The sequence below is a fragment of the Phalacrocorax carbo genome, chromosome 5, assembly GCF_963921805.1.
Source record: "Phalacrocorax carbo chromosome 5, bPhaCar2.1, whole genome shotgun sequence".
NCBI lineage: Eukaryota > Metazoa > Chordata > Aves > Suliformes > Phalacrocoracidae > Phalacrocorax > Phalacrocorax carbo.
The window spans coordinates 50,809,918-50,835,686 of NC_087517.1; the positions used below are offsets into that span (position 1 = coordinate 50,809,918).

Here is a 25,769-nt window from a genome sequence, read left to right on the forward strand (position 1 = left end):
AATTCCAACTCTGCAGAAGCTGGAAGCAAGATATGTGTGTTCAAGATCACTTTTCTATGGACACATTATTTTAAAGGACAGTTCCTCAAACTTTTCTGTCTTTTCCCACAGACCACCCATTAAGCACGCCACATGAACTCCCCTCCTGGTGCACAAGGCAATGGTTCTCTTAGACTGTCCTTAATACTGCTGTAGCAAATACTGAAATTGGTTGCATGGAACAGCATATTTCACCTTCTTTTAGCACAGTTTAGCAGCTGGAAAGGAGGACAGCCAAGTCCATGTGAGCAGCCAACACTACACAGACCACCAAGCAGTGTACAAAACATATTTAGAGATCCACTAAAAAACTAAACAAAAACCAGAGTAACAGCTGTGATCTGGGGACACTTACATCAAGTTGCTGAGATACTCATTAGGGAAGACTCGCAAGCACCTTAACTGTTTTATTTAGAGGACAAGGCAGTTTCACTAGAGCATAAAGCAATTTTCATCTGGTCTGTTTTGTTAGAGGAAATTTCTAAACATTATTGCAAAACTGGCTCTTGGCAATCTCTCCATGTGCAATGCACAACTGGTGTTCAGCCAAACAATTGTGAGGACTGAAGCTTCACGCAATCATGACTAGCTAATGCTAAACAAATACGTCTGCAGTCTGAACTCCCACCTCTTCCTGGCCTCAGGTTCTCACCCGAGCATTTTACAGAAGTTAAAATATACATGGGATTTTCCTAAAAACAGAATATACTGTTCACAATATTTTACTTATTCTTCATAGGATTCTCCTGCAATTTGCTATTCAAAAATCACGATGGACACAACAGCTTAAATTCAAATATACCATCATCTACTAGGGATTAGGGCATTTTGGCGCCAGACAGGCACCAACAAGCAGCTCTGAAAACTAGCACTTTGAAAAGGGCTGTTAAGCTCAGCATCCTCCAATCTTAAAAGTCAGCTTATGAGTTTGGTGCTGGTTGGAGATTAGAACCTGCACTGAACTCCAGGAGAGGTTAAACTGACAACCTCCATCAAACTTCAATGATAATGGCCAAAGCTCACAAGGCCAACTGAAAATCCTAGTCTAAATGTAGACAGTAAAACCCACAAGGAAAGTGAAAATTTTCCCACTCTTTAAAGAATAACTAGGCAGCAGTACCTCACAGGTCTGCGCTGGGATGTTTGTTTCCGACACTTCGTCCAGAGGAATTGGAGAGCAGAGACCATTCACATACACATGGGCGATCTACTGACCCGCACCACAGCCTCCAAACCTCCTCTACATTAAATTAAGAATGGTGTGATACAAGGAAGGCCTTACACACCAGCTGCTGTCTCAAGACATAATGAGCAAACTTCTCCAGGTCCATTGCAGACTACGCACTGGACGCTCACCTCCTCCAGCCATACAAAGCTATGGTCTTTACGCTGCCATCTGTAAGAGTGAAAGATGCTGTAAGCACTTACAATTTGTAACCCTCGGCCCAAAAAACTCACTGTAGAGGCAATCTTTAATGATTAATTACTTGCACTGAGGGAAGAGGAGTATTGCTTTAGTGTCTCTCACACAAATGCCCGCAGTGACCCTACCTCAGCTAGATGCTCAATTCAGAAGTCTCTGAGGAGCATGTTCTGGAGGCAAGTCCTCAGCAAGTCACCAAGAAGCTACCATCATAAAAATACAGTGGATAGCAGGCATGTTCGCAACAAGGGCCACTCTGTGGCCCTTTTATGAGAATGCACTGGCATCATTACTGCAGTGCCAGTCTAAGTGTCTACTAAATAAAAACTCAGACTTGTGTTACCCACAGCTGTTCAGATACTAAAGAACAAATACTTTACCTCTCTCCTCAGCCTGTTGTACAGCTTGGCTGGTTAACTGAAACACAAATTTGTTTATTGTCTGCTCAGACAGCATGTTTGCATGAATCTATTCTGATGTGGAACTTAAGAAATTAATGGCTTCAACAATACAAACTTGTATTATATTTATTTTATATTTTGCCTAATACCGTAGGACGCTAGTTTCAATTCCATAACAGTGTTTACCATATTCAAACCACACTGGAGCTATCTGTCAGCTGACTCATGACAGTTTTCTTTATAAGAATTAATATGGTGCTCTGCTTGTACCCACAAAAATTGGAAACAGCCTGTCCATAGAGATTTCTGGTATTTTCTGATTTTAGAATAAGCAGAAGTGGCATCGAAGTAGTCTCTGACGTGGTACTGCCATTGGGCTTTGCCAGAATGGTTAAGTGCAAAGGCAGTACTTAAAAATAGGGATGGGGGATGTGGCAGGAAAAAGCCATACTCGGATGTTTCACATTCTGTGATGCAGAGTACATGGCAATAATTTTGCTGTTACTTTAATGCAGTAGGCACAGATATCCACCCTACCCACCACCACCCCGCTGCCCCATGTTATGCTCAGCAGACTTTTAAAACTGTAGAGGAAACTGATGATTTGTCCTACTTCTGCATAAACTGCTTTACAAGAATGCAGACAGACGGGTAACTTCCTTGAACATCTAAACACGACTTTCATTGTGAGTAACAGTTCAGGACAATCCATGAATGGAAAAAAAAACCCTGCAGTGTCCCCTTTTTAGATTCTGGATGCCAACGGAAGCAAGGTTCTTTTGTGGGTTGGCTTTTTTTTTTTTGCAGTTTAGTTTATTTCTCCTTGGTTTGGCAGACAGCTGTCTGGCCAATAATAGTAGATTATGCAGTGATGACGGTTCCAAACTTTTAATGGATAAAATAGTGGTTCTACATCATTTGGAAAATTTGGCTTGCAAATTTTCTCCAAGACTTGAACAAATATAGGCTTGACAAAGGTATGCTTGTTTCTGATCTGAATTGCTTCCAATTTCTAGTTCCAGTTCCAGATGTTACATTAATTCCAAAAGATGAAAATTTTAAGAAAGCTGGAAAAAGACATTTTACTTCTGTCTCTACCAAACATATGATATGTACCCTTGAAAATGTAATATATTTGTCAAATGCAGAAAATTACTTAGGAATAACATGTGCTGGATTTGGCTGCTGGTAAATGTTATTCACTGGAATGAAAGTATTGTCAAGTCAGATGTGGAAGACTCAAAATCTGACGTGGTCGTCTTCTAACAGTTAAGAATCTTCCCAGATAAAACCATCTTGTTAACGGGAGCCTGTCACGTGATAGTGGGCTTTAGAGGGTATGAAGTTGAGAGAAGTTTCAGTGCCAAGTTGTGGACAGGACTTCTGATTTTTGTGCAAGTCTCATGACTGCCTTCCAGTCAAATATTCAAGATTTTGTTTTTGTGAGAGCTTATTAGTAAGAAGACCAAAAAGATGATGAGGTGAAAAGGATTATATAAGATAATGAAAATTGTAATATTGTGCTTCTATTTATATCGCTGGTAATACTTAATTTGCCCCCTCTAATGTAGCAAATAAATACAGTAATCTGCTCCAAGCTTTGTAAATCACTCCTTGCTGGAGATGATTCTGCTTTAGCCAAGAACATTGATTCATTCCTTATGGTTCCTTTTGTCTCTCTAAGGCCAGTGTTTGTCCTGCTGGAACTACGCAAAGGAAGATTTTCTGTTCTCTTTATTATCATTATTATTCTATAAATTAGATGGTTTTCAATATTGTGGAAGCAAAGACATGGCACTTCTGATAACTCAGCTTTTTTCAAACATCTGTTCAAAAACAGTGGATATGTTGGAAAAGAGAGCACGTTCAGGATTTCACTAACTTTTCTTCCATTTTTTTGTCAGAAGTCAGCCAAGGGTCAGGAGAAAAAAAAAAATCTGACTTGCTTTATTTTGGGATTAAAGTGATCATAGTATATTACAAGTTGAATCAAAGATTCAACTCTTCCAAGTTCTGAAGGAAAGTGTTAATTAAAAGAGGTGTCACAATGCCATTGAAAACAGCTGTTTTGATAGATTGATTTCATGTGTCTTTGGTGATCAGGATATGATTTTTATGGACATAATGGAATCGGATTCAATGCTCTTTGGGGCATGCTTGCACTCTGCTGTTAATACACATTAATGCCAGCATTATCTTCAATGGCATTGCAGTTCACATACTTGCGAAGTGCACGGTTGCCTCAAACTGATCTCTCTGAGTAAGGTAGGTAAGTGAATATCACTCATTAACTGATGGTATTCTTTTTTTAGAGCTCAGACCACATTCTATTACAATTTACCTGGCAGCCACCATCTGCAACTGTGATACATTTTTATGCTTGTGTCCAAAACTTTTTGGTAAGGTCTCCACTGGTGACTATATTTACTTCAACACTGAGTCCCAAGGACTCTTAGTACCAAACTAAGACTTGGTAGTATATCACTGTTGGACAGAAAAGCTTGAGTGATGTTTTACCCATGAAATTATTTTCCCTTTAAATTGGAGATGCACATGGCTCACTCATAATTTGGCTGTATCACAAATTAGTGAAGATCATAGACTGGCAAAAATCATTCCTTCTTTTATCTAAGTGTGCAAAGGGTCTCTAACACAGCGTAACAATGCACAAATCCTGGCCTAGATGAAGAAACATAAAATAATCGTCTGTGCTATTTGTCCCTCCAAAATGTGGAATTTAAGGACATTTCCAGAAAAAACAGTTGTCACTTCCAAACCTCCAGAATAAAAGAGGCTCTCCGCATTTGGACCCGTGTTGGTAATATTTAAAAGAAAGCAGATTGTATCGGTCTCCTTGTACCTATTTTTATAGGCTGGTAGTTTGTGCATGCAAGAAGAGAAACGTGTTTTGGAATTCAGCCCCAGAATGCCTCATTTGCTTTCTTGGAACAGGTTTTGAGCCTAGAACTGAAGAAAATCTGAGAGAAGATGAAAATTTGGGACCTTAAAAGATGAGTTACATAGGACGTGTTTAACATTTCTTGTCCTGTTGTTTTTGCAGCTGACTAATTACTGCTCTGTACAATCTCATGGTTATTAAGTGGTCACTCTCCTTGTCTGTTAAATTTTGGTGTTTGCAGAATTGTGTGATCTGTAATCAAGGATAAAGGTCCCAAAAAGAAGACTAAAAACAATATTTAAAAAGGGGTGATGCTCTGCACTGAGGGAAGGTTCTAAAACTGCAAAAGGCAGAGAAGCTGGAGGGGTTCCCCAAACTCCCAGGGCAGTGCCGGGTGTAGTACATACTCCCCTGACAAATGCAGTACTCCAGGCCAAACCATAAACTCTGTGCAAATCGAGCTCCAGCTACATTGTGTTAGGAGAGATCTTGATTTAAACATGCCCTTTGTAGTGGGCTGGGTCAGATGTGTTTTGTTCTGCCTGAAGCTGAGTCTGGTTGAATTCCCCCTTCCTGCCCATCCCCAGTTACATGTTGCTCCCCATCCCCCAGTCCCCTACTACCTCACAGATGTTTTAGTGCCCTGAAATCTGCCAGCGTGACTGCACACATAGTTGCTTTCCTTGTGCCGATCCTGTCAAAAGGATCTCAGTTTAAAAAGGCAAGTAGATAAAAACATAGTTACTAAGGCAACTTCTTTGCCCAGCTCAGCTGCAGCCAGAATATTGTCTGGCTGCAGACTTGCAGAGCGCTCTCTGTGCTGCTGTGTCTTGTACACATGATGCTCTGGGGAAGGAACTTTATAGGTGGTTTTGTGCTTAAAAAAAATAGTACAGTGGCACGCACAGTTTTGCTTGCCTCATATGCTTTAAGCAGACCTAGCCATCTAGAAACTCACAAACTTCAGATTTCAAAATATTTTCATCTAGAGCTACAACAAATTATTCATCACTTTTTATTTTTCAAGCTGGGCTTATTTACTTCTTGAAACTTTCCTGTGAATCGCAGTAACATCCTACTGGCATAAGAAATTAACTCTCTGCAATGCATACACAAGAGAAGCTGCCACAACGTTGTCAAATACTCTCATATGGCAGAAACACAAAGTAGGAGATATACTAGGAAAGTACGGTGCACCTCAACTTCAGCAGCTGAACCGAAAAAATGCATTATTCTTTTCTTCTCAGTTCACTGAGAGACTTAATTCTTCAGTTTTCTTCTACCCATGGTTTCCCCACCTGTATAAACAGCCAAGCTGAATTATTGTTTTCACACAACACATATCTGCCTTTCCCAAACAAGAAAGGAAATGAATGTCTAAAAGCTTTCAGTTCATCATAAAAGGGGTCCAAAATCAGAAGGAAATCTGTTCACTACAAAGGAACGCGGGGAACAAACCACAACACAACCTTTACACAACATGAACTGTCATCATTCACGTCATGGTAACACCTAGAATTCTGCCAGAATTAAGATTCGCACCCTGAAAGAGACAATGTGGACACATTGTAAAGGGTTGTCACACCTGAAGAACTCGCTGTCTAGATGCACAAGGCAATGAATGAAAGGAAGCCAACAGAAGACCAGGATTAAGGGTCCTGCCCAAGGGGAAGACATGCAGCCCACAGCAGGACCAAGACAAGACCCCAGAGTACTAAGTAGAACCATAACCAGTGTTTCTTTCCAGACAGAGTAAACTTACAACCTTTTATACCATCAAGCTACCTTACAAACAAATTTTGATAGAGTAAAAAAAGGCATACATTTTGGTGTGGCAAATGGTTTAGGAACAACCTTGGCCATCTCTCCCATCCCTTCGGCAGCCTAGACAAGTTGTACTGCAAATAAGAAACTGGACTCCTGACACACAACACATCTAGACAAGTGTAACTAAATGTTTTTCCATCTTCTCTAATTTCAAAGAATTTAAGTGCCAAAAGAAACAACTCCAGAGCTGTGCTACAATGCAAATGGTTCAAATACAGAAGAAAAAAATACGGGGTGGGGGAAGAAGACAAACACCACAGTACCAGTTCAAAGAAAATCCTAGCTGCCATTTTTGGGAGTCGAAAGACACACAGCTCATCTCCAAAATCAGAGGATCACAAATATAAGCAGCACACCACTGGGAGGGTAGACAGAAAAACAGGAATGCAGACATTTTTCCCTACATATAAATAAAATTATACAAATTCTAGAACTGCTTATAGAACAAAGGTGAAAAAATGCATCCATGGAGGTTTTTACGTATTTAATTTTGTCCAAAACCTGCTGAAGGAAGAGTTCAAGCTTATTAGCATTACACAAGGAAGCAATATCATGGAAGGCAGAGCAATGTTTATTTGTTTATACTAAAACAAAACTAACTCAAGCAATGTGTGGCCATCACCAATCTGGTTATCCTGTTTTATGCACTATATCCCTTTCCTCCACCCTTTATTTCCACTTTTTGGCTGTGTCTTCATTGCTACAGAGAAAGATGTAATTATTACACTGAAATAGCTATTTCAGTGTAAAAATGCCAGCAGAGAGAAGGAAACATCCACATCAAGTAAAAAGCCAGTGTCATTATTTCACTCCTCACCTGAGATTTCATCAGCTGCACGGAGTTGCACTGACTCTATCAGGATTTATACATCAAGATTGCAATATCCGTGTAATAATTACACCTGTTTCAGCAATGAAGACATGACCCAGGACTTTCAGAGCGGAAGGCCTTCTGCCTTTGTGTCTGGAAAACATCCAGGGCATTTCAGATGAAATGATATTCCAAACAACTATTCCAAGCCTATACTATAGTTGAGAAAAAGAAATAAATACCGCTGTCCTTCAGGAGCCAGACTGGGAGTCTGACTAAGGCAGACTTAATACGTTCGCCACTGCAACACACTGCCCAGCATTTAACACACTCATAGCTGGACTAAGTATTAGTGCCATGTGTCCCCTCTCTGGTGAATGCCTTTTAAGCACAGGAAGCTTATTACAACCAGGTTTTTACACCTCTTCTATTTCCAGTAATTGCAGGCTGTTTTGGAGTTTAAATGTCCTGGATTCTGCCTTCCCTATTATACATAGGTATATTTTGTACTTATTAAAAACACCACAAAATATAAACGTTAATACAAAGAGCTACAACCTGCAGCCTAAAATCACATTTCCAACCCAGAAACGTGACACGCATGGCACATTCAACATGCCAGACACTAGCACACTGTCAGCAATTAACAACGGCATTTTAACTTTTTATAAACAAGGCCCTGCAGTGGATTGTTAATTAACATGAAATACATGCAAGAAATGACCATGTGCATTTAAGTAACTCCCTTCCAGGTATGAACAATAATAACTAAATACAGAAGCAGACATCTACCCTCTCAAAATAAAACAGGAGCTTATGAACCCAATTTAACACACACATTTACATGCAAAGGGCTGTTTTCCTACATACAAAAGACGGAAGTCTTGCTTTAAAAGTACATTATGCCCCCATTCATGAAATTATGTGAATAATTTTTTTAAAAAACAAACACCTTATATTTCACTAGTGAATTGCAAGAAAACTGAACATGGTGCCTACATCCACCTAGCCTTTGAAGGACTGTCTGAAAGAGAAGGCTAAACAACCAGAATATTGTGAAACTAGATGAAAAACCTGCCTTCTCTAAAAACTAAACATAAAGTAGGCCACAAAAGCACTTGCTTTTTATGAAAAACAGCTTTCTCGTCAAAAACAACAAAAAAGCCAACAACCAAAAAAAAAAACCCCAACAAAAAAGAGAACCCACACCAAACAAGCACTGACTTGAAGCACAGCTGAGAGAAGCCCTTCATTTCTATACTAAGCTTAGGTAGGTCATTCTGTAACTAAATATTTGCTCAGTTAGGGAAACCTTCGCTTCCTACTTACAGAAAACACTGTAACATTAGAATAAAAGTTGTACAAAGTAGAAACAGATAACTCCCTTATCAAGCTCATCCTGTGCTGAAATTAACTAAAGAAGATGCAAATAAAAATGAAGATTTCTTCCTCCTTTAAAAAGGGGACCTAAAATCCAGAACTCCCTGTTCACGTCCGTCCTCTGTTCATTACCATGTGCAATGTGGGTCAACCTTGCCATCAACAGACCTCACTTGGCTGATAGAAAGTGTCTCACTTTTGAGGACAATTCAGGTTTGTTTGTCTCCTTTGCTGTGATTAATACTTGCAATGTAGAGCAGCACTGTGCGATACACATTATCGACTCAACAGGGATGCAACTGAAAACCACCAACTCGCTTTATAAAAGTCATTGAGGAGCCAAAAACTAGAAGTCATTATTATCCATCCACCACTACTTCTCAATAATTGCACCATGAAGCCCTGAAGCAGGAAGATGCACTTTATTTCTTCTGTTATCAACATGTGAAAAGCATCAACTTTCTTATGTTTTACTTGGATGAAGTTAGGACATCTAAAACCTCTCAAGAATGTGCTCCACTGATTACAGCATTATATTGTTTCCTTTATAAAACCCTACAACACAGAGTATGTTTTTTTATATATACATATACACTTTCATATATATATACACACACACACTCTTAATAAGGTAACGAGACTTGACATCAAATGGCACCAAACATTTATAAAGGCTACTTAAGTTGAAGCTTTCAAATTAAAAACTTCATCTCATGCAGTAATTGTCCAAGAAAACAGCACATCAAAAAACATCCATCTACTCCTGCAGAACAGTTAATCCATACAATTAACCCTCTATCGCCTCACACTAAGAGCGAACACACGCTCCACTTCTGTGTTGCTCAGAAGATTCTCCAAGATGCTATTCTTGTCACTAATGAGGTGCAGCACAATTAAGGACTTGCAAAAATAATACACTGAGTTTAGATTTTCTTTATAAAAACAAAACAAATTTTTTAAAAAAAGACAACAGAGAACAAAACATCATAGGCTGTGTAACATCTGAATTGCATGGAGGAAACATGTGGCATTATCCTTCCTTCAAAATTGAATAGGTTAAACCCATCAAATCCTTGATCTTGCAGTATCACAGTTTTATTAGACTAGAGAAAATTTGATTTAAACCATATTTTACCCTATATCATAAAGCAGCCTCTCTTTCTCCTCACTGATGCAGGTATTCATTAATAACACATTTGATGAGAGAGAGGGAAGAAGTGGAAAAATAAAATCATTTTAAGAAGTAATTGAGCAAGGAAAAGACATCCCACAAAACAAACAGTAACTAAGGACATTACTTACAGCCCAGTCCTCTAATCTAGTTTACTACAGGGCCACACATTTTTGTGCTGTCACTGGATGGGGCGTAGAGTGGAAGCTGGCTGCTGCTTAAACTAAAACCACTGGACAAAACACTCCCTTTGAAACACAGTCTCCTCCTAATCTACACCAGGTGTTGCAAACAAATTCCTTTTCGTTCAGGCTCAAAGCAACACCATTAGTTATGAAAAAGTTCCCAGCAGACTCTAGAACATTTAAAATTAGTAAATCCACTGAATGGCATCACACTGTTGCAACCTCATTTGCAGCAACCTGTGCCTAAATAGTGTTTAAATTGTTTTAAAAAAACCCAAATGAAACCAAACCAAAAACAACCAAATAAAAAGAAAACAAAAACAAAAACAACTTCTTCAGGATTTAGGAAGCAACAAGAGAAACACTTGCAGAGTTCAATTTAGGTATCAAATCAGCCTCCAGGGAAGGAAAAAATTATTAAAATCTAAACAGTAAGCTGCAGATAAACCAAATTTGGGGCTATTTGGGGTTTGCATGTAAACTTTTGTGTACTATTCAAATAAAGTCTTTTTTGTTAGTGCCAATTTTACAACTATATAGAAAGATGTGCTCTGAGGTTGCTAATAGGCAAGTTTCAGGAATTCTTGGTTTTAACATTAATTTATGGTTGTCAGAACTAGAAAGTTTCATGCCATTTCAGGCACTGGAAAGCATTTTGAAATCATTACTGCTTTGCGGCTGCATCACTGAAGCCAGGGCAACAGGTGGAGTTAAAGTTGGAAGATCTGTGGTATCCAGCAAAAAGAGCCTGGTCATGCATTTGGCACAGGCTCAGCCAAATGTGGGAGAAAGACAGGCACAGAATGCTATCTGCTGTAGACTGGTCTATTTGTTAATGTTTTGGGATCATCCCAGAAACAGTTATCCTCTTATTCCTAATACGCAATATCTATGACTGGGCTTTGAATAAATTACTATTCCATGTTTCAAAGTCCTTCTAAATAAAGATAATAAAACACACTCACTTCTGGCCACATATACAACAGTGATCTGAAAACTGACATCATACACATCAATAACTGCAAAAAAAACCCCACTGGTTTTTTTTTCCACCAATCACCTTCCTGATGAAGGCCAAGATTTTGAAATTGAACTTGGATGGCTTAGAAAGTTAAACTTTCATTGAAAGAAATGTTGCCAAGCGAACACAACTTACTCAAATACTTACAGTAATCTGTTCCCAGTGCCCTGCTGATATTTAAATAGGAAAATAACCCTGCAAAGTCCATTCCTTTTTATAAACAGCCAACATTAGTTCAGACTTTATAATAACAAACTGGTGCTGAAGTTACTTTTTGCAATCATAAGTGTACATGAATAATGCTTACCCATGTCTCACTGTGCTTGACTGCTCTATTCTTGCATATAAACGCTTTAGTTTAAAAAAAAAAAAAAAAGTTATCAGAACTCCAGTTCCTGGAGAAAACGGGGAGGTTTGTGTAGAACTTGGTATATTGCTTCTGCCTCACAATAAAGTGGCTGCAAACTATACAGAAGAAAGCATTGCACACAGCTGTAACTCAGAGCACAGCAGCTGACAAGTTATATTTTTATCCCTGCAACCTCTCCACGTGCCTGTTGATGCCCAAGCCTCCAGAAACCACACAAAGGGTTTTCATTATCACTGGTGCATAGTCTCTCTCAATTGCCATGAAGCTTTACTGAACCAATGATGAGTTCCTGTCAACGCAGTGGTTTGCAACAGCAATGACAGTCATGCAGCAGCGAAGAAAGACCTGAAGTCATTTTAGGTTCCAACACAGACCAAGATTTTATTTATAAAAAGAAAATTAAAAAATGAACCACTGCTAAGAGTCTCAAAATGAGCATAAAGAATGCATAAAGCAGCTTCCTCCCAATTAATGGCCATGGAACTAAACAGCTGGAGAATTTAGCAGTACCTAAAAAGGAATAGCAGAATTTCCAAGTAAAAGAACAAATTCTTACCCCATACTAGTATGCTGGTTTGATCATACCTATCCTGCAGTGGACAAGCAAGCAAAGAGTTACTTTTCCTGCTGTCCATTCAAACAAGCCCTCCCACCCATCTCTGGCTCATTGCCAATCAAGGGCCAAAAACGTGTCTGGAAGACATTCTTACCATGTTATCTGAAATGTTGTCACAGGCTCTGGGCAAGATGTTAAGAGAAGGACTACCTAAAAGAAGGCATTCTTCCTCAGAAACCAGCATTTGTGGGCAAGAAGGTCCTAACAGGCTGTCACAAGCAACATATGGACAGATGCCACGTTATAAACAACCATGACAATCAATCAGTTTATATCGAGATGTGACAAGCAGATACTTAGATTCAGTAAGACAAGCCTGTTACACAGTCCCAATCCCTACAGCACAAAATGACCTCCAAGGCTAAGACTGAGAAAGGACTATAATAAAGTATGCCAGAACAGATCTTCGTGGGGAAACCACTCCAGAATATAAGCGCCCTTGGGGAAGTAACTGTGGAATAGCTGTATGTTTTGAATTCATATCCTATCTCAAACAAAGCAAGTTTTGTTACCTTACAAAAGCCTTATAATCTGTATAAGGAAGGTGGTACTAACAGGTTCCAAGTGCATTCCTCTAAGTTGGGCACCACAGTACATCTCCTTTGCACTGCCGTACACCTCCTTTAAAAACAAAAATGTCTTCTGTGTCCTGCCACATTGACTTCACAGAATCCTAAGAATTGGAGAAGCACAAAAAAAGCACAGCAGAATCTTTACCTATATCTACCAAGTGCATTCTGGATGGGCACAGCAGCTTTTACATGTGCATTTTGCATACGTAAAAGCACCAGTGTCAAGGAGCAAGTATGACTTGGAGGACTGAGTCAGCTGTATTGAGAACTTACAGTATTCCACATCCTCCCTCATGCACACAGACTTCCTCAGGAGGAAAAAAAAGAAAAAAAGAAAAACAAAACCCCAACTCAGAATACCCAGGCGAGAGGCCAATGCTTACAAAGATCCCATAGCCATTGTTCAGAGAAAACAAGTCAGTTGCATCATTCCCCACACGCAATAAGCTTTGGGCTGGCTGAATTCTGCCTCTGCGGACCAGCGCCAGATCTGGCATCTGGAGATAGAGCACGAGTTCCACACCCTGGGGATCAGCAACCAGAGTTATTTTCCATGAGCTGTGATTACTGTAGCAGGATGGAGAAGGGCTGAATGTGTCAAGGTGGTAATCTCCAAGGTAAATGAATCCCAGATCACTTAAATCTTTTGTAGATAACAACAAAGACCTTGGACCTTTGGATCATGCAAGTTGAGAGATAACATGGAACAGAGGTCACAAGCATAAAACATTTCTACCCGCTCATCTTCTCTCCGTTGTGCACTAGGCTGAATGCCAAGCAGCAATCCTCAAACACAGGCTAACCTGCAACTTCTCCGGTGTTACAAATTCTGTCATGGACAATGTTAGTGGAGCTGCATCCTAGTGGGCAGCAGGCAGCCTCCTCGAACTGCCAGAAATAAGAGGGTGGTTCGTTGTTGGTTTTTTGGTTTGGAGGTTTTTCCCCCCTTCCATTCAATGATGCTGCCTCATCATCCTACTTAGAGAAGTAACCCAGTAAGTTTCCAAGAGCTCTCTTGACCACTGTTTTTAATTACCCACCTACAGACATTCCAGCCTTTAGCAATCTTGGTTCTTCGGGCAGAGGGGAGAGAAGAGGGGGCACCACAACACAAAGCAAGCAGGTAAAAGATGTACAAGATCAATGTACAGGATCCCTGCTTAGAAGAGCTTTCAAGATGAGGAGAGATACTACCAACACAGGAGAAGGATAAAACATGCAGAAACTGTAAAATAAAGATTGCAAAAGGTACGGAAAGTGGTTATGCAAGATCAAAGATTTAGGTGCACAAAATTGATGAGGCATACAATTTTGATAAAATACACATCACCCTACCTTTTCAGGAATACTTAACCTAACGTTCTGTTAGTCTATGGCTTCGTTTCTCTCTAATGAAACACCAGTCATTGACAGTAATACAATGGAGTCAAACAAAGCAGGTTTATCACTAGAAGGTTATTTAAAAAGCATATGTATGCAAAAAGATTACTCTGAGGTGCTTCTTGTGTAGAACACTCCAAGATGCATTCAGAGAGACCATTTATGTATCACTGTCACCTTTTCTCAGCTGAAAAGTTGGAGTACACAGACTTAAGGGCATGCTTCAGTAACAGCACCAAAACCAAATCTAGGTGTGCTGAATTCCAGCCCCATACCTAGCAACTGTGACACTTTCCTCCTTCAAATTATGGATCGAGATCTAACATCAGGGCTTAAAGTCTACATAAAAAGCAGAGGTTTTTTCCCAAAACAGAGGGCTATTCCATAACACAACCTTTAGAATTAAAGGAAAAAAACAGCAGGAGAAACTGGTTAACCAAGTGTTCAAGCACATAAGAACATACATACATATTATATACACATTCACACATATACATATGTGGAATAGCACCCCACCACCACCCCTTCAAATATCTCACACCCCTCCACATGCACATACTTCAGCATAAACTAGCCGGGACCTTGTAAGAGATTACTTCTGCCTAGGTCAGCGCTTCTGCGAACTAGGAGCAAATATGTCCCTGCTCTGGGAAACCGAGTGGCCTGGTAGCCCACATGAAGTCCAAGTAACTACCAGTCATTAAGTAAAACCCAGGTATTTTGCAGTTCTCTGGCTCATGCAAAATGGCTTCACTTTCCACAAATGATTTTGGTGTTTTAAAAACACTAAAATTTGCAAACAGCAGAACGACCTCAGCATTAACAGGCATCTAACACAGGGATTTTTTCACAACTGTCCAGAATTCCTTCAAGCAGAAAGATTACCACCCCCTAATCCTAACAAACATGTTGTTTTCTGCTGCTTTGATAGAAGAATGGAAGTTCAAAAGTAGCCAGGATAACTCCATGGCCAATTCTCTGCCCTTTAAATGTAAATTTCAAATCTTCCTAGCTGAGCGTTTCATTTCTCAGTTGCAGTCAGATGTGATGGTAATGATGAATGGAATGACCACAGCTATGAAAATTTTTCAGAGAGAAAATTAATCACAACCTATATCACATTTTTGGCTACAAACCGGCTGTGAACAGACAGCAACTCCTCTGAAATTAACCATCTGTAGAACTTGTTTGTCAAAGCTTATTAGGCAAATAAGATCTAGCAGCAGACTGTAAATACACTAAGTGTCAAGCATGCCATTCAAAGTTCAAATGGTATGGATTAGTTCTGCACACAAGCTACAGAGCTCCCTTCAGTTACTCAACTCTTACAGAACACCTGCAGATAATGGTTTGTTTACTGCAAATATCATCCAACACTCGCTTAAATTTTTGCTAGTGTGTATGCATTTCTCCTAGTTCTACATTAGGTGCAATGTTCGCAGACACAAAGTTTTGAGCTCCCTCAAGAGTTTATTTACTGTTTAAAAAAAGTCTCCAGGACTATTCCCCAACTCTTTATAGGGTACATGGTTCCTTCTAGTAGTCTCCATATCTGACTTTTGCAATTGAAAAACACACCTTTTTAATGGCATCGTAGAAAACCTATGCACAGATTCCAAAGTCACAGCTGACATGGAGTGTAGTGGGGTTTTGTGGCTCGGGGTGGGTGTTGAAGAAAGGTTAGACGAGATGAAAATCCAGATTCATACATGGTTTTGGGGCAGGTAAAAGGGAAAGACTTACAAACGATTCAAATTCAATTATTATAGGGTTCACTATAGTTTTGCCTGAATTAGCCACACCCAACCTAACTCTCACTATGCAGCTTGCCTAAATAAGTCCAGATGTGTAATTCTTTCTGAGTAGACACCTTCTAGCACTTGAACACCTGCAAACCTGAGTTTTAGAATGTGGGTAGGCAAGTCAACTTTATCCAGACAGTAAAAAACATGCTGTTAAAACCCAGACAGACAAAAATTCTCAATAACTACAGATTTCTTTTACTCAGCTATTGAAGATGCAGATACTGTATAAATTTATTTTTTTTTTAAAATCATCCACAGCTGGGCACACCTTCTAAGTGGAAAATACTACCCACGTGCATTTTCATCCTCTTGGCTCTGACTTAAGAACATTAATACTAACACAGCCGTTTAATTTGCTTTTATATCTTGGGTGAAAGACACATCCAGGTAAGTCACCAATGCAGGTTTCTGAGGCGAAAGCATTTTTCCCCTCAGGGGGGGAAAAAAAAATTTTAAACACATCATACTTTAAGGTGCCAACTTTCAAGCAGAGGAAGCAATCGGAGAAAAATCTGAAGATAAAAACTATTTATATTACTTATATTTTAATTCAAAATTCATTCCTGTAGGGCAGGCGACTATTCAGAGCTTCTCAATTGTTTGAGAACCAGAAAATTTTCAACGATTGAAATGAAAACAAAGTGTGACAGAGAAAATGGGAAACTTGGTGGCCATGAGTGACCTTCCTTAAATGGGACAGAATTCATAAGTGAGCCACACTTTATTTGAAATAACTAGTTACACAAATTAAAGCCTCCAAAGCTCCTTTAAACTATATGCACAATATAAGTAGCGATCAATATACATCTAACACTGGGTAATTTATGATGCAGCGGTCAAAGGTGACACCTATAAAACAAAGGGTTAAGTTTTTGGTTTTTTAATTCTGCTGCTTTGAGAAGTTCAAGAAACAGCATGCTGGCTTTTGTACTAAGCTACAAGCGCTAAGAAAGAACACTAAATATGTTATACAGACATCCTCTATAGTTACACATCAGAGAATAAATCTCATAACCTTTCATTCTTTCTCCTCCTTGAATTAGTCACTGTCATCAGCAGACAGCTTGTTACCCAAGAGCCAAACTCTTGCTTTTTCTCTCCCTCCATAATGAAATGTAAAACAAATACAAATATACTTCTATTTCAGAATATATTTTCATGGCATCACCAAGACACTGGTCTAAGTGATTGCATAAAAACAGTATTTGAAGACAAATACACAGCAGCAACATCTCCTAGGTAACTCCAAATGCCACAGCTTTGTGATTGTCCTTTTAAAGCAATCATTCTTTGGCTGAAAAAAACGTATTTTTATATCTGCACAAAAACTTGTTGAAATTGTCCCTTACCAATTCTTTGGAAATAATCCAATAATAATAATAATAATAATAATAATAATAATAATAAAGATACAAGGCCTTTCACATCATCTCAAACACCTAGGATGCACCACTTCTAAAACTAAAGCTAGAGAAATCACCTTAGAAGACTTTCTAAAATTTGACACACTGAGATGCCAACCCTCAAGAGCCTTTTCATACAAAGTCTGGTTACACAGGAATACGCCACAGCTTACATACCATCCTAGAAATGACAGGCTGATGGAAAAGGACATGACAAAGTGCCCAAGCACCTTGCAGGGTGCAAGAAAGAGCAAAACCTCATAACGACGAAGTAGCTGGCAGACCGATCGCTCATTGTCACAAAAAATACCGTTCAGTCTTACCTGAAGCGCGAGACATAAACAGTATGTTATTTAGGAAGCCTGAGAAACAAGAGAAAAAAAATCCACACTACAAAGAAATAAAGCTTCAGGTGGCATAAGCCAAGCTCCAGAAAGCTCCCAGAGATGCGTCATGGTGGGAGACCTGCAAAACACTTACCTACACTACACACAACCCAGCTCTTTATTTCAGGAGCATGTACAAAATCAAAACAGGGTACTTCTGGCCGCCACTGTCACAGTAAGCCCACTGAAAAAGCATTCAATCTCTTACAGCAAGGCCAAACCCAAATCTTAAATTTAAGAATTATGTAGAGAAAAGAGAATGGCAGAAGTGTGGCATAACATAGTGCAGTTGTAGGTCAGGACATCCTATGCACTGGCTAATTTGAAGCAATAAAAGTCACACAAAAGCATTTTGGTTTAGCTGATCCACAAGATATATTATCACTTAGGCATTCTGTGTTGTTGTTTTTTCAATTCATATAATGACAAGTACACCAGGCAGGCTTAGGAGTCTGTCTCCCTCTCACTTTATAAAGGTATAAAAGAAAGAAACTTCACCTTCTTGACAGCCATACTCTGTATTATGAAGGTTTGCATTACAAAAACAAAACAAAAATAAACAAACCCCCAAACACACCCCCACAACATTTAATTACATTTGTGGCCTTCTAAGCACTTTTTCCTTTTTCCTTCTGAAGTCCAGATAGGACAGTTTTAATTTGGAAGAACAGAAAAGAATGTGTTCATGCAAAATGAATGAAAAAAAAAAAAAGCGGAAGGATTGGACAAAGCAACCATGAATCTGTAATCGAAGTAAAACTGAAATTTCCACAGAAGGTATGTTGAAGTTATTGACAAGGATTTAAATGCATTACTGCTGTTCAGCATAATCTGTGCCTGATTCAAAACCTGGAGTATACGGCTTAAATCGTAAGCACGTATAGCGTTCCAGAAAAGTTGTCAGATGACATATCAATAACCCATAGGTTATAGCAGCACAGCACACTTTCACCATGTTTTCTCCTTTTCCTTTTGATTTAGTTAAAACCAGCACTGACAGCAGAAAATAAAAAAATAATATCTACAAAATCACATTATAGTAATACTATTTGATTCCCAAACCCTAAAGCCAAGAAATTCACTAAGCAGGTCGGTCCACTCAAGCCACAGCTCCTCCTCATCCACCAAGAGGTTTAGAAACACGGAGCAGACAACACTTGCTCACACTCTCTGGCTTTTTTTGACTCTAAAACACTGCAGTCAAGCTTCTATCTTCACTTACTGCCACCTCCTACCTCTAGTCTAATTCTTGCAGGAGGAGGATCAGGAGTCCCCTAGGGTTATTTTATCACCTTTACTATCATATGTAACGAGCCACTTCCAAAATGAAGTATTAATGAATCCCATTTAATACAACAACATAGTGAGTTAATATACACTCAAAGCAACCTAAAGAAAGGGCAACAGAGAACCTCTGGAATCACCATCACAAAAACATTGTCAAATCCTGAGCCAAATGGACAGATGTCAAGGTAAGTAACTTAATCTTCCATCTCCCTCTCAGACAAAACTGAAGTCAACAGGGGTCCTATGAGAAGGACAGAACCACCAAATTAAGAGCACTGCACTTTCACAGGGCACCATGTGCACTACAACAAGGTTCCATGACAAAAAACCTGAAAATATAGAGATGGAAGAATCGAAAATAAAATTTCCATCTTTCTGCTTTTCATAGTACAGGGGAGAGTTATAACCTAACACACCTGCAACTTCATTTCTCCAGTTGCATCGCTTTTCACATAGCTCAGGAACAGCACACTTCAGAGTTTTATTAACAATTACCTGTTTTACCTCTGTAGTCTCAACAGGAAGACCAGAGTTCAAAAACCTTACTTCTGCCTGCCACAAAGATGACTTTTATTACTGTTTGAAGGAAGTCAACTTAAACTGGGGAAGTTCAATTTCCTTATGAATGAAAAGTAAATAATAGATGCTATGTTAGCAAAATATTAAGAATTAGCTAATACTTGTACAGCACTTCAGAAAGCCAAAGTGCCAAACAGTATTCAAGAGCTATTATATTATTAGGTAGGGACATTTGAAAATATATATGCCAACATTTGAGGTTCTCAGACCATTGACAATTGCACCAGGAACTTACTATTGTATCTGCTGTCAGCGCTGTTTATTGCAATAGCAATAAACCTTTGTACGGCAAAATGAAGACAATGCTGTACCTGATTCACAGTCATGAAATTCCTTCTCCCGGCAGACTGTGCCCATTAAGCTAAGCTAATACAACACAGTCATATAAAGTCTTTATTGGTTTAAAAGTGGTTTCAGTTGCTTTAACCCTTTTATCATCCAGAGCAAATGAACCACTTTAAATCAAGCATGTGTCAATTTACTGGCATCCTTGCAAAAGTCACCCATGGATTTAATGTCAACACAAAATGACACATCTGCTGGTAGGCAAAGCGTGAATCATGCAAGAATAAAGAAAATAACAGCTAACTTAAAAATCCTGTTCATTACATGGACCCACAACGCCTCACCAACCCATCACCCATTCATAACACTCTTTGGAGCTTCTCAGTAGGATTTTGTGGCTTAATGGTTATTTTCATTCTTTAGTAAAGAGCAAGCACAAGGATGAAATCCTGGTGAGCTCCACATTCTGATTCTTCTGAGAAATAACCATGGGCCCATAAACTCCTAACAACTGTACGGAACAATAGTTAGTGGGACATACTTCCCATTTCCTCTCCTCCTCTCACTGCAACTGTTTAATCACTCAAAATATCCTTCTCAAGAAGAGTCAAAGGATATTTTGAGCAGTATCATCAGATTTTCCACGGCCTAACTTTATGGGGTTAGGGCTCTCCAGAAATATTTTTTTCCAGCTCAAAAGCCCCAGCTGCGGGCTGTCAGGAGATGGCACATCTTTGACTTCTTCAGAAAGTCCCAAGCGTCCAAACAGCACATGGTTTTGGCCAGCCAGTGTCCCCAGCCCTAATAATTTAGATTAATTAAGATTCAAATTTTAAATTTTTAGTTAAGAATTAAAAACCCTAATTATTGGCTCCTGCCCTAAGTGAACCTGCAGTGTTGTTGGATACATCCTGTTGGAAAGAAATATAGCGAAAAAGGAAAATAATCCACATGCCTCAAAATCTCGAAACAAAACGCTAACTCCATTGTGCATAGTACAATTGCATCGTTGCTGGCCTGTGCCGTAAACTGGGTGGATACTTACGCTACTGTCATCCGTGAGGCTCAGGTTGATACCTATTTGACTTCTTCACGAAGGTCCTGGGCAGAATATAATAACTATTTCCTTCAAGTGTTCTCAGCACTGTTTTTTTCAGCCACAACAACTCCCATGAGAAATTCTGAATATACAAAAGCCAAACATTTTGAATGTTTAATACCCCTTGGGTTAAAGACATAAGGAAAAATTAAGAGGATTTCTTAGAATGAAGAGCACTAAAACTACCTACAATAGCTTCTTTCTAACAAGGAATTCAAACCTAGTTATTGTTCTCGACCTCGAGGCGGCAGGTTGCTTTCATACAGAGCCGTTTGTTCACAAAAAAATACTAAATACATGAAACTAATCCTTGTCATTAAAGCTATTTCTGAGCATCACAAATAGTGAAATTTCTTTTATTACTGCTTTGACAAGAACAGAGACAACTACTTTTAACTCAACTCTGCTGGCTAAATTTTAACTAGAAGCAAAGTTACATTAGACACTTTTTGTAAGCCACGAGTGTCTACATTCTAGTAAAGCTTTTGTAACCTTTATTTGTTGCTATGCTGCTAGACCTTACCATAACAATAAAGGAAAACAAGGTCCCAGAAACAATCTGTGTTTGCTAAAAAGTTACCTTGGCTTGTGTTATTGAAGAAACGTGCAGAACTGAGAAAATTTACAGCTGGAAAAAAAACCCATGGCCTATTTTCCTAATGACTACATTATAAACAGGTAAAAAAAATTCTTAAGATAAAAGTTAAAGCAGATGAGATTAAAAAGAAGGTTCAAAAATAGCAAGAGGCAATGGTGGAATGCATACCGGGCTATTGATGAAATACATTCACACTCTTTCTAAAGTATTGACTTTGTGTGTCATTTGACTTATGTATACAGACACATCTACAGTATGAGTAATTTTAAAGCCTCTCTGAATGTGTTAAAATTAATTTAAAATGAAATTAATTTAATTTAAAATTAAATAGTAACCAATGAATTCACACACCATACCTAAAAGACAGTTAAAGCCATTATCCTTTGTCTGCAGAGAGAAGATTCAGTGCTTTGAAAGCATCAACTTAAACTTTGGAGTCAGTCTAGAGTTTCAGTATGTCCTCACTATTCAAGAGGATATAGAACCATAATTTGTGACAGACCCTCACATCATGCTCTCAGTTGTTACTAGGAAAACAGCCCCCTAAATCAATGTCAGACTGACTGAAATTACACTGAAATGCAGTTGAGGACTCCTACGTTGCACATTTCCCTGTCATAAAATTAGCAAGTGTTCTTTCCTTCTACATTCTACATTTAAACATAGTGATATGTTTCATTAGCTTTAGGTTATCTCAGGAAAAACAGTACGAATGAAAAGCCATTTTAGAGTCGTACTCAAATGCATTTTTTATTTCATGCTGCATCCCTAGTTTCAAACTTTTGTAACCATCCCGTCATACTTCTCTGTTCATCTCTCTTTATCTTATGTTTCTTAATAACAGGCAAATAGTTGTTCCATTAATTAAAACTAAGATACAGTCCCACAATTTTGGGAAACGGTCTAATGCACGATAAGCAACAGCTAACCAAGCTTTTGTGAGTTTAAGTAAAAATAATTCCTGCTTTAGATAATTCTTATACAAAAATTATCTCAACTACTTCCAGGTTTTAAGAGCCCCACACATAAAACATCTGCTGTGCAGTATTAAAGTTTCAGAACTTAAAATATTTTCAGCCAAAAACATGCCATTGTCATAACCCTCTTGTTCCTGAATACTTTGTACAGGCAGGAGATAACTTCCTTCGAGGAAGCACCAAATGTAACAATCATTCTGTCTTATCTTAGTGAAAGGAGAGTCAAGTATAACCCATATCTGAAAGAGGTTTATCATTATTTCAAGCCACATAAATAAAACCACTCCAAACACCACCACATACAGAGCAAGGACTTAGCTCCACAGCAAAATTACTTCACAGCCAAAGTATTCAGGATCTATTATAACACGCCACACCTCCCAGAGGCTTTAATACTGCTAAAGTTCCAGCAAAACCCCAACCTTGCAGAGATATATTTGCATATTTGTATGATAATCACATCAAAATACTTTTAAGAGGTAAAGTCCCTTAAAGTCAAGCATCTGCTTACTGAGTGGGGGTTCTCAGGAATGGAACTAAAAACATGGAGAGCCTCTCATAGTACATCCACACTCCTAAAAGGACAGATGAGCTGTCCTTACAAGTACCCTGCAGACCAACCTAACAAAGAATCACATACCTTCCTACTAAGTAGGCAGAACAAAAACAATGTCATTAAGATTTATAACCAAGGCTCCTTAGCTAATTACTAAAACAGTACATTTGTAGAAGAGTTTTTACCGTGCATGTTAGGGAAGGTGGCTATTCATACAGAGCATACACTATATTTAAAGAATCACTGTCTCTAAAACAAGGTGAATGAAAACCAAACACCAGGTTGCAACTTATTGCTTAGTTTTATTGTGAACTCTTATTTTCCTAAGAGTTCCAAATGCAAAGATATTCCTTTTTAAAATATGTCTTTCTATTAGAATCTGTTAAGTAAATGTAAGCAAACCCTCAAAGAACACTATCAGCCTGTTCTCTCTTCATTTAAGACTCCTATAAGTTGATATTTTTTCCCCCTAAAGCTACATAGCTTCATTTAGTCAACTAGGAATGTGAATGTCTTTACACAAACATAAGTGTTCAGAAAGGAACAAGCCGCACTTCAAGTTTTCTGAAACATTTTTAAAATATGCCTGTGGAGAGGGTGCATCGTGAGATGCAATGGGCATCTTTTTCAGATAAACCCGTCAGAATAAGCAATACATAATACAAGCATACGTAGAGCTCCAACTAAAAATATAGAACGATGTTGCCAGCAGAAAACAGTCAATTCTCTTGCTCTAAATGACAGTTCTAATAATTACAGATGGTTTGAAAAGGTAGGTGGCCTAATAAAAGAAACCCTGAGGTGATGTTCTGACAGCCTTGGCCACACTACCAAGTTTTCTAAACTACCTAGGAGATGGCAACAACTAGGTCCCAGCTCGCTGAAGCACCGGGGTGATGTATTCAGGCAGACCAGATGCAGCAGCACCAAACCAGAAGTCTTACACATGCAGCCCTAACTCCCCAACTTCGGTCATCTCCCTTCGGGCAGGGAGAAGGGATGGGGATCGAACCCAACCCTGCCCTCACGGGCGCTGCAGGCAGAGCACGGCCTCTGCTTAATTGTGCTTTTAAAGGATTAGCGCATTCACTTTAAAAAAAAAAAAAAAAAAAAAAAAAAACTATTGCAAAGGGAAAGCAAAGGGCAGGCTCGGTGCCCGGGAGGGAGCGGGGTTAGCGAGGGCCCAGCGCTCCGCTGGCACGCCGGGCAGCCGGGCTGCAGCTCCGGCAGCGCCCGCGGGGCTGGACCCGGACCCGAGCCGGGCACCCCCTCCCCGACCCCCGCCCGCCGCCGCCGCCTCCAGCCGGGCCGGCCGGTTCCTCCCGCCGCAGCGCCACCCCCCGCCCCCGCCGCCCGCCCACAGCCTTAAAACGGAGCAGGGGGGAGGACGGGACAACACACGGGGGGACACACACTCGCCTTCCCCCCACCCCCTCCCCAGCCCTGCCAAGAGTTTGATGAACGACACCCGACACCCGCCTCTCCAAACCCCAGAGAAATCCCTGCCCGGGACCGCGGAAGGACGGGAGTGGGGACGAGGGGGACGGGTGGGGGGCGACTTTTGTCTCTCTTTTTGCAACTGTACGTGTTTACCTGAGTCAGCCCCGTGGGGAAACCGCTTCACCCCTCCAGCGGGACGTGTCCCGAGAGAAGGGGGAGGAGAGGCCTCCTCTTCCTGCGTCCCCCGTCCCCCCCCCGCCTTGCAGAAAAGAGGGGCGAGGAAGAATAGTTTGGAGGGGGGGGGGACGCGGCACGCAGCCTCCCGTCCTCCTCCCGCCCCGTCCCGTCCCGTCCATGTGCGCGTCCTTCCCCCCGCAGGAGCGCGGCCGGCGCCCCCCGCCCGCAGGCTCCCGCCCCGCTCCCGCCGCCCCCGCAGCCTCTCCCGCCGGGAGCGCGGGGGAAAAGTTTGCCCAGTTCCGACAACAAAAGGGACAGCGGCGCTCGCCTCCCGCCGACCCGGGCCCCGCGACGCCCCGGCGAGCTTACCCCCGGCCGAGCCCGGCTCGCAGCGCAGCACGGAGGCGGCCAGGAGCCGCAGCAGGAGCAGCAGCGGGAGCGGCGGGGCCGCCGCTGCCTCCATGTTGTGCCGCCGCAGCAGCTGCCGGAGCCCAGGGAGCGTCTCAGGCAGGCTCCATGCTCGGGGCGCTGCGCTCGGCGAGGAGGGAGGCGGGGAAGGGGGGAGGCGCTGGGGCCGACCCTCCTCCTCCTCACGCCGCCGCCAGGGAGGGGGCTGGGATCCTCCGCTCCCACCCGCAGCCCTGGGAGGAGCCGAGAGCGCTCCGTCCCGCCGCAGCGTACCCCACCCGTGGGTACACCTGGCCGGGGAGGAGGAGGGAGGTGGGATTTCAAGGTTTTCTTCTTTATTATTTTTTTTCCCCTCGTTCCTTCTGGAGCAATTACTACCAAAAAGCAGCCAGGAATGTCGGGGAAGATGGCTTCAAAAAGCAACATTTCTTTGGTGGATTTAGAAGTTAAGCGTGGGGATGCCCGCCCCTTTTTCTGCCTCCAGGAAAATGGGTGGTTGTTTTCTTCCCAGATGGAGGTTCGCTTTTGCCTTCCTCCTCCCACAAAAACAAACGTTTTATAAAGCCACTCTTCTACAAAACATTACTCTCCAAAGAAATGCGTGTTCAACAATGTTTCGATGCCTCTCCCCCACCCCGCGTTAAACATGCCACCTGCTAATATATAAACACCAC

At 40.6% G+C, this 25,769-nt stretch overlaps 1 protein-coding gene across 1 annotated transcript in view; it reads right to left on the bottom strand.

The window, feature by feature from the left end:
• Positions 1–25,259, bottom strand: part of LOC104051187 (low-density lipoprotein receptor-related protein 5) — a 167,138-nt gene extending 141,879 nt beyond the window's left edge. Inside the window, exon 1 of the mRNA XM_064452384.1 lies at positions 25,057–25,259. Coding sequence (XP_064308454.1) covers positions 25,057–25,150 — 94 coding nt within the window. The 5' untranslated portion in view covers positions 25,151–25,259. The remainder of the gene's footprint in view (positions 1–25,056) is intronic.
• Between the last annotated feature and the right edge of the window lie 510 nt (positions 25,260–25,769).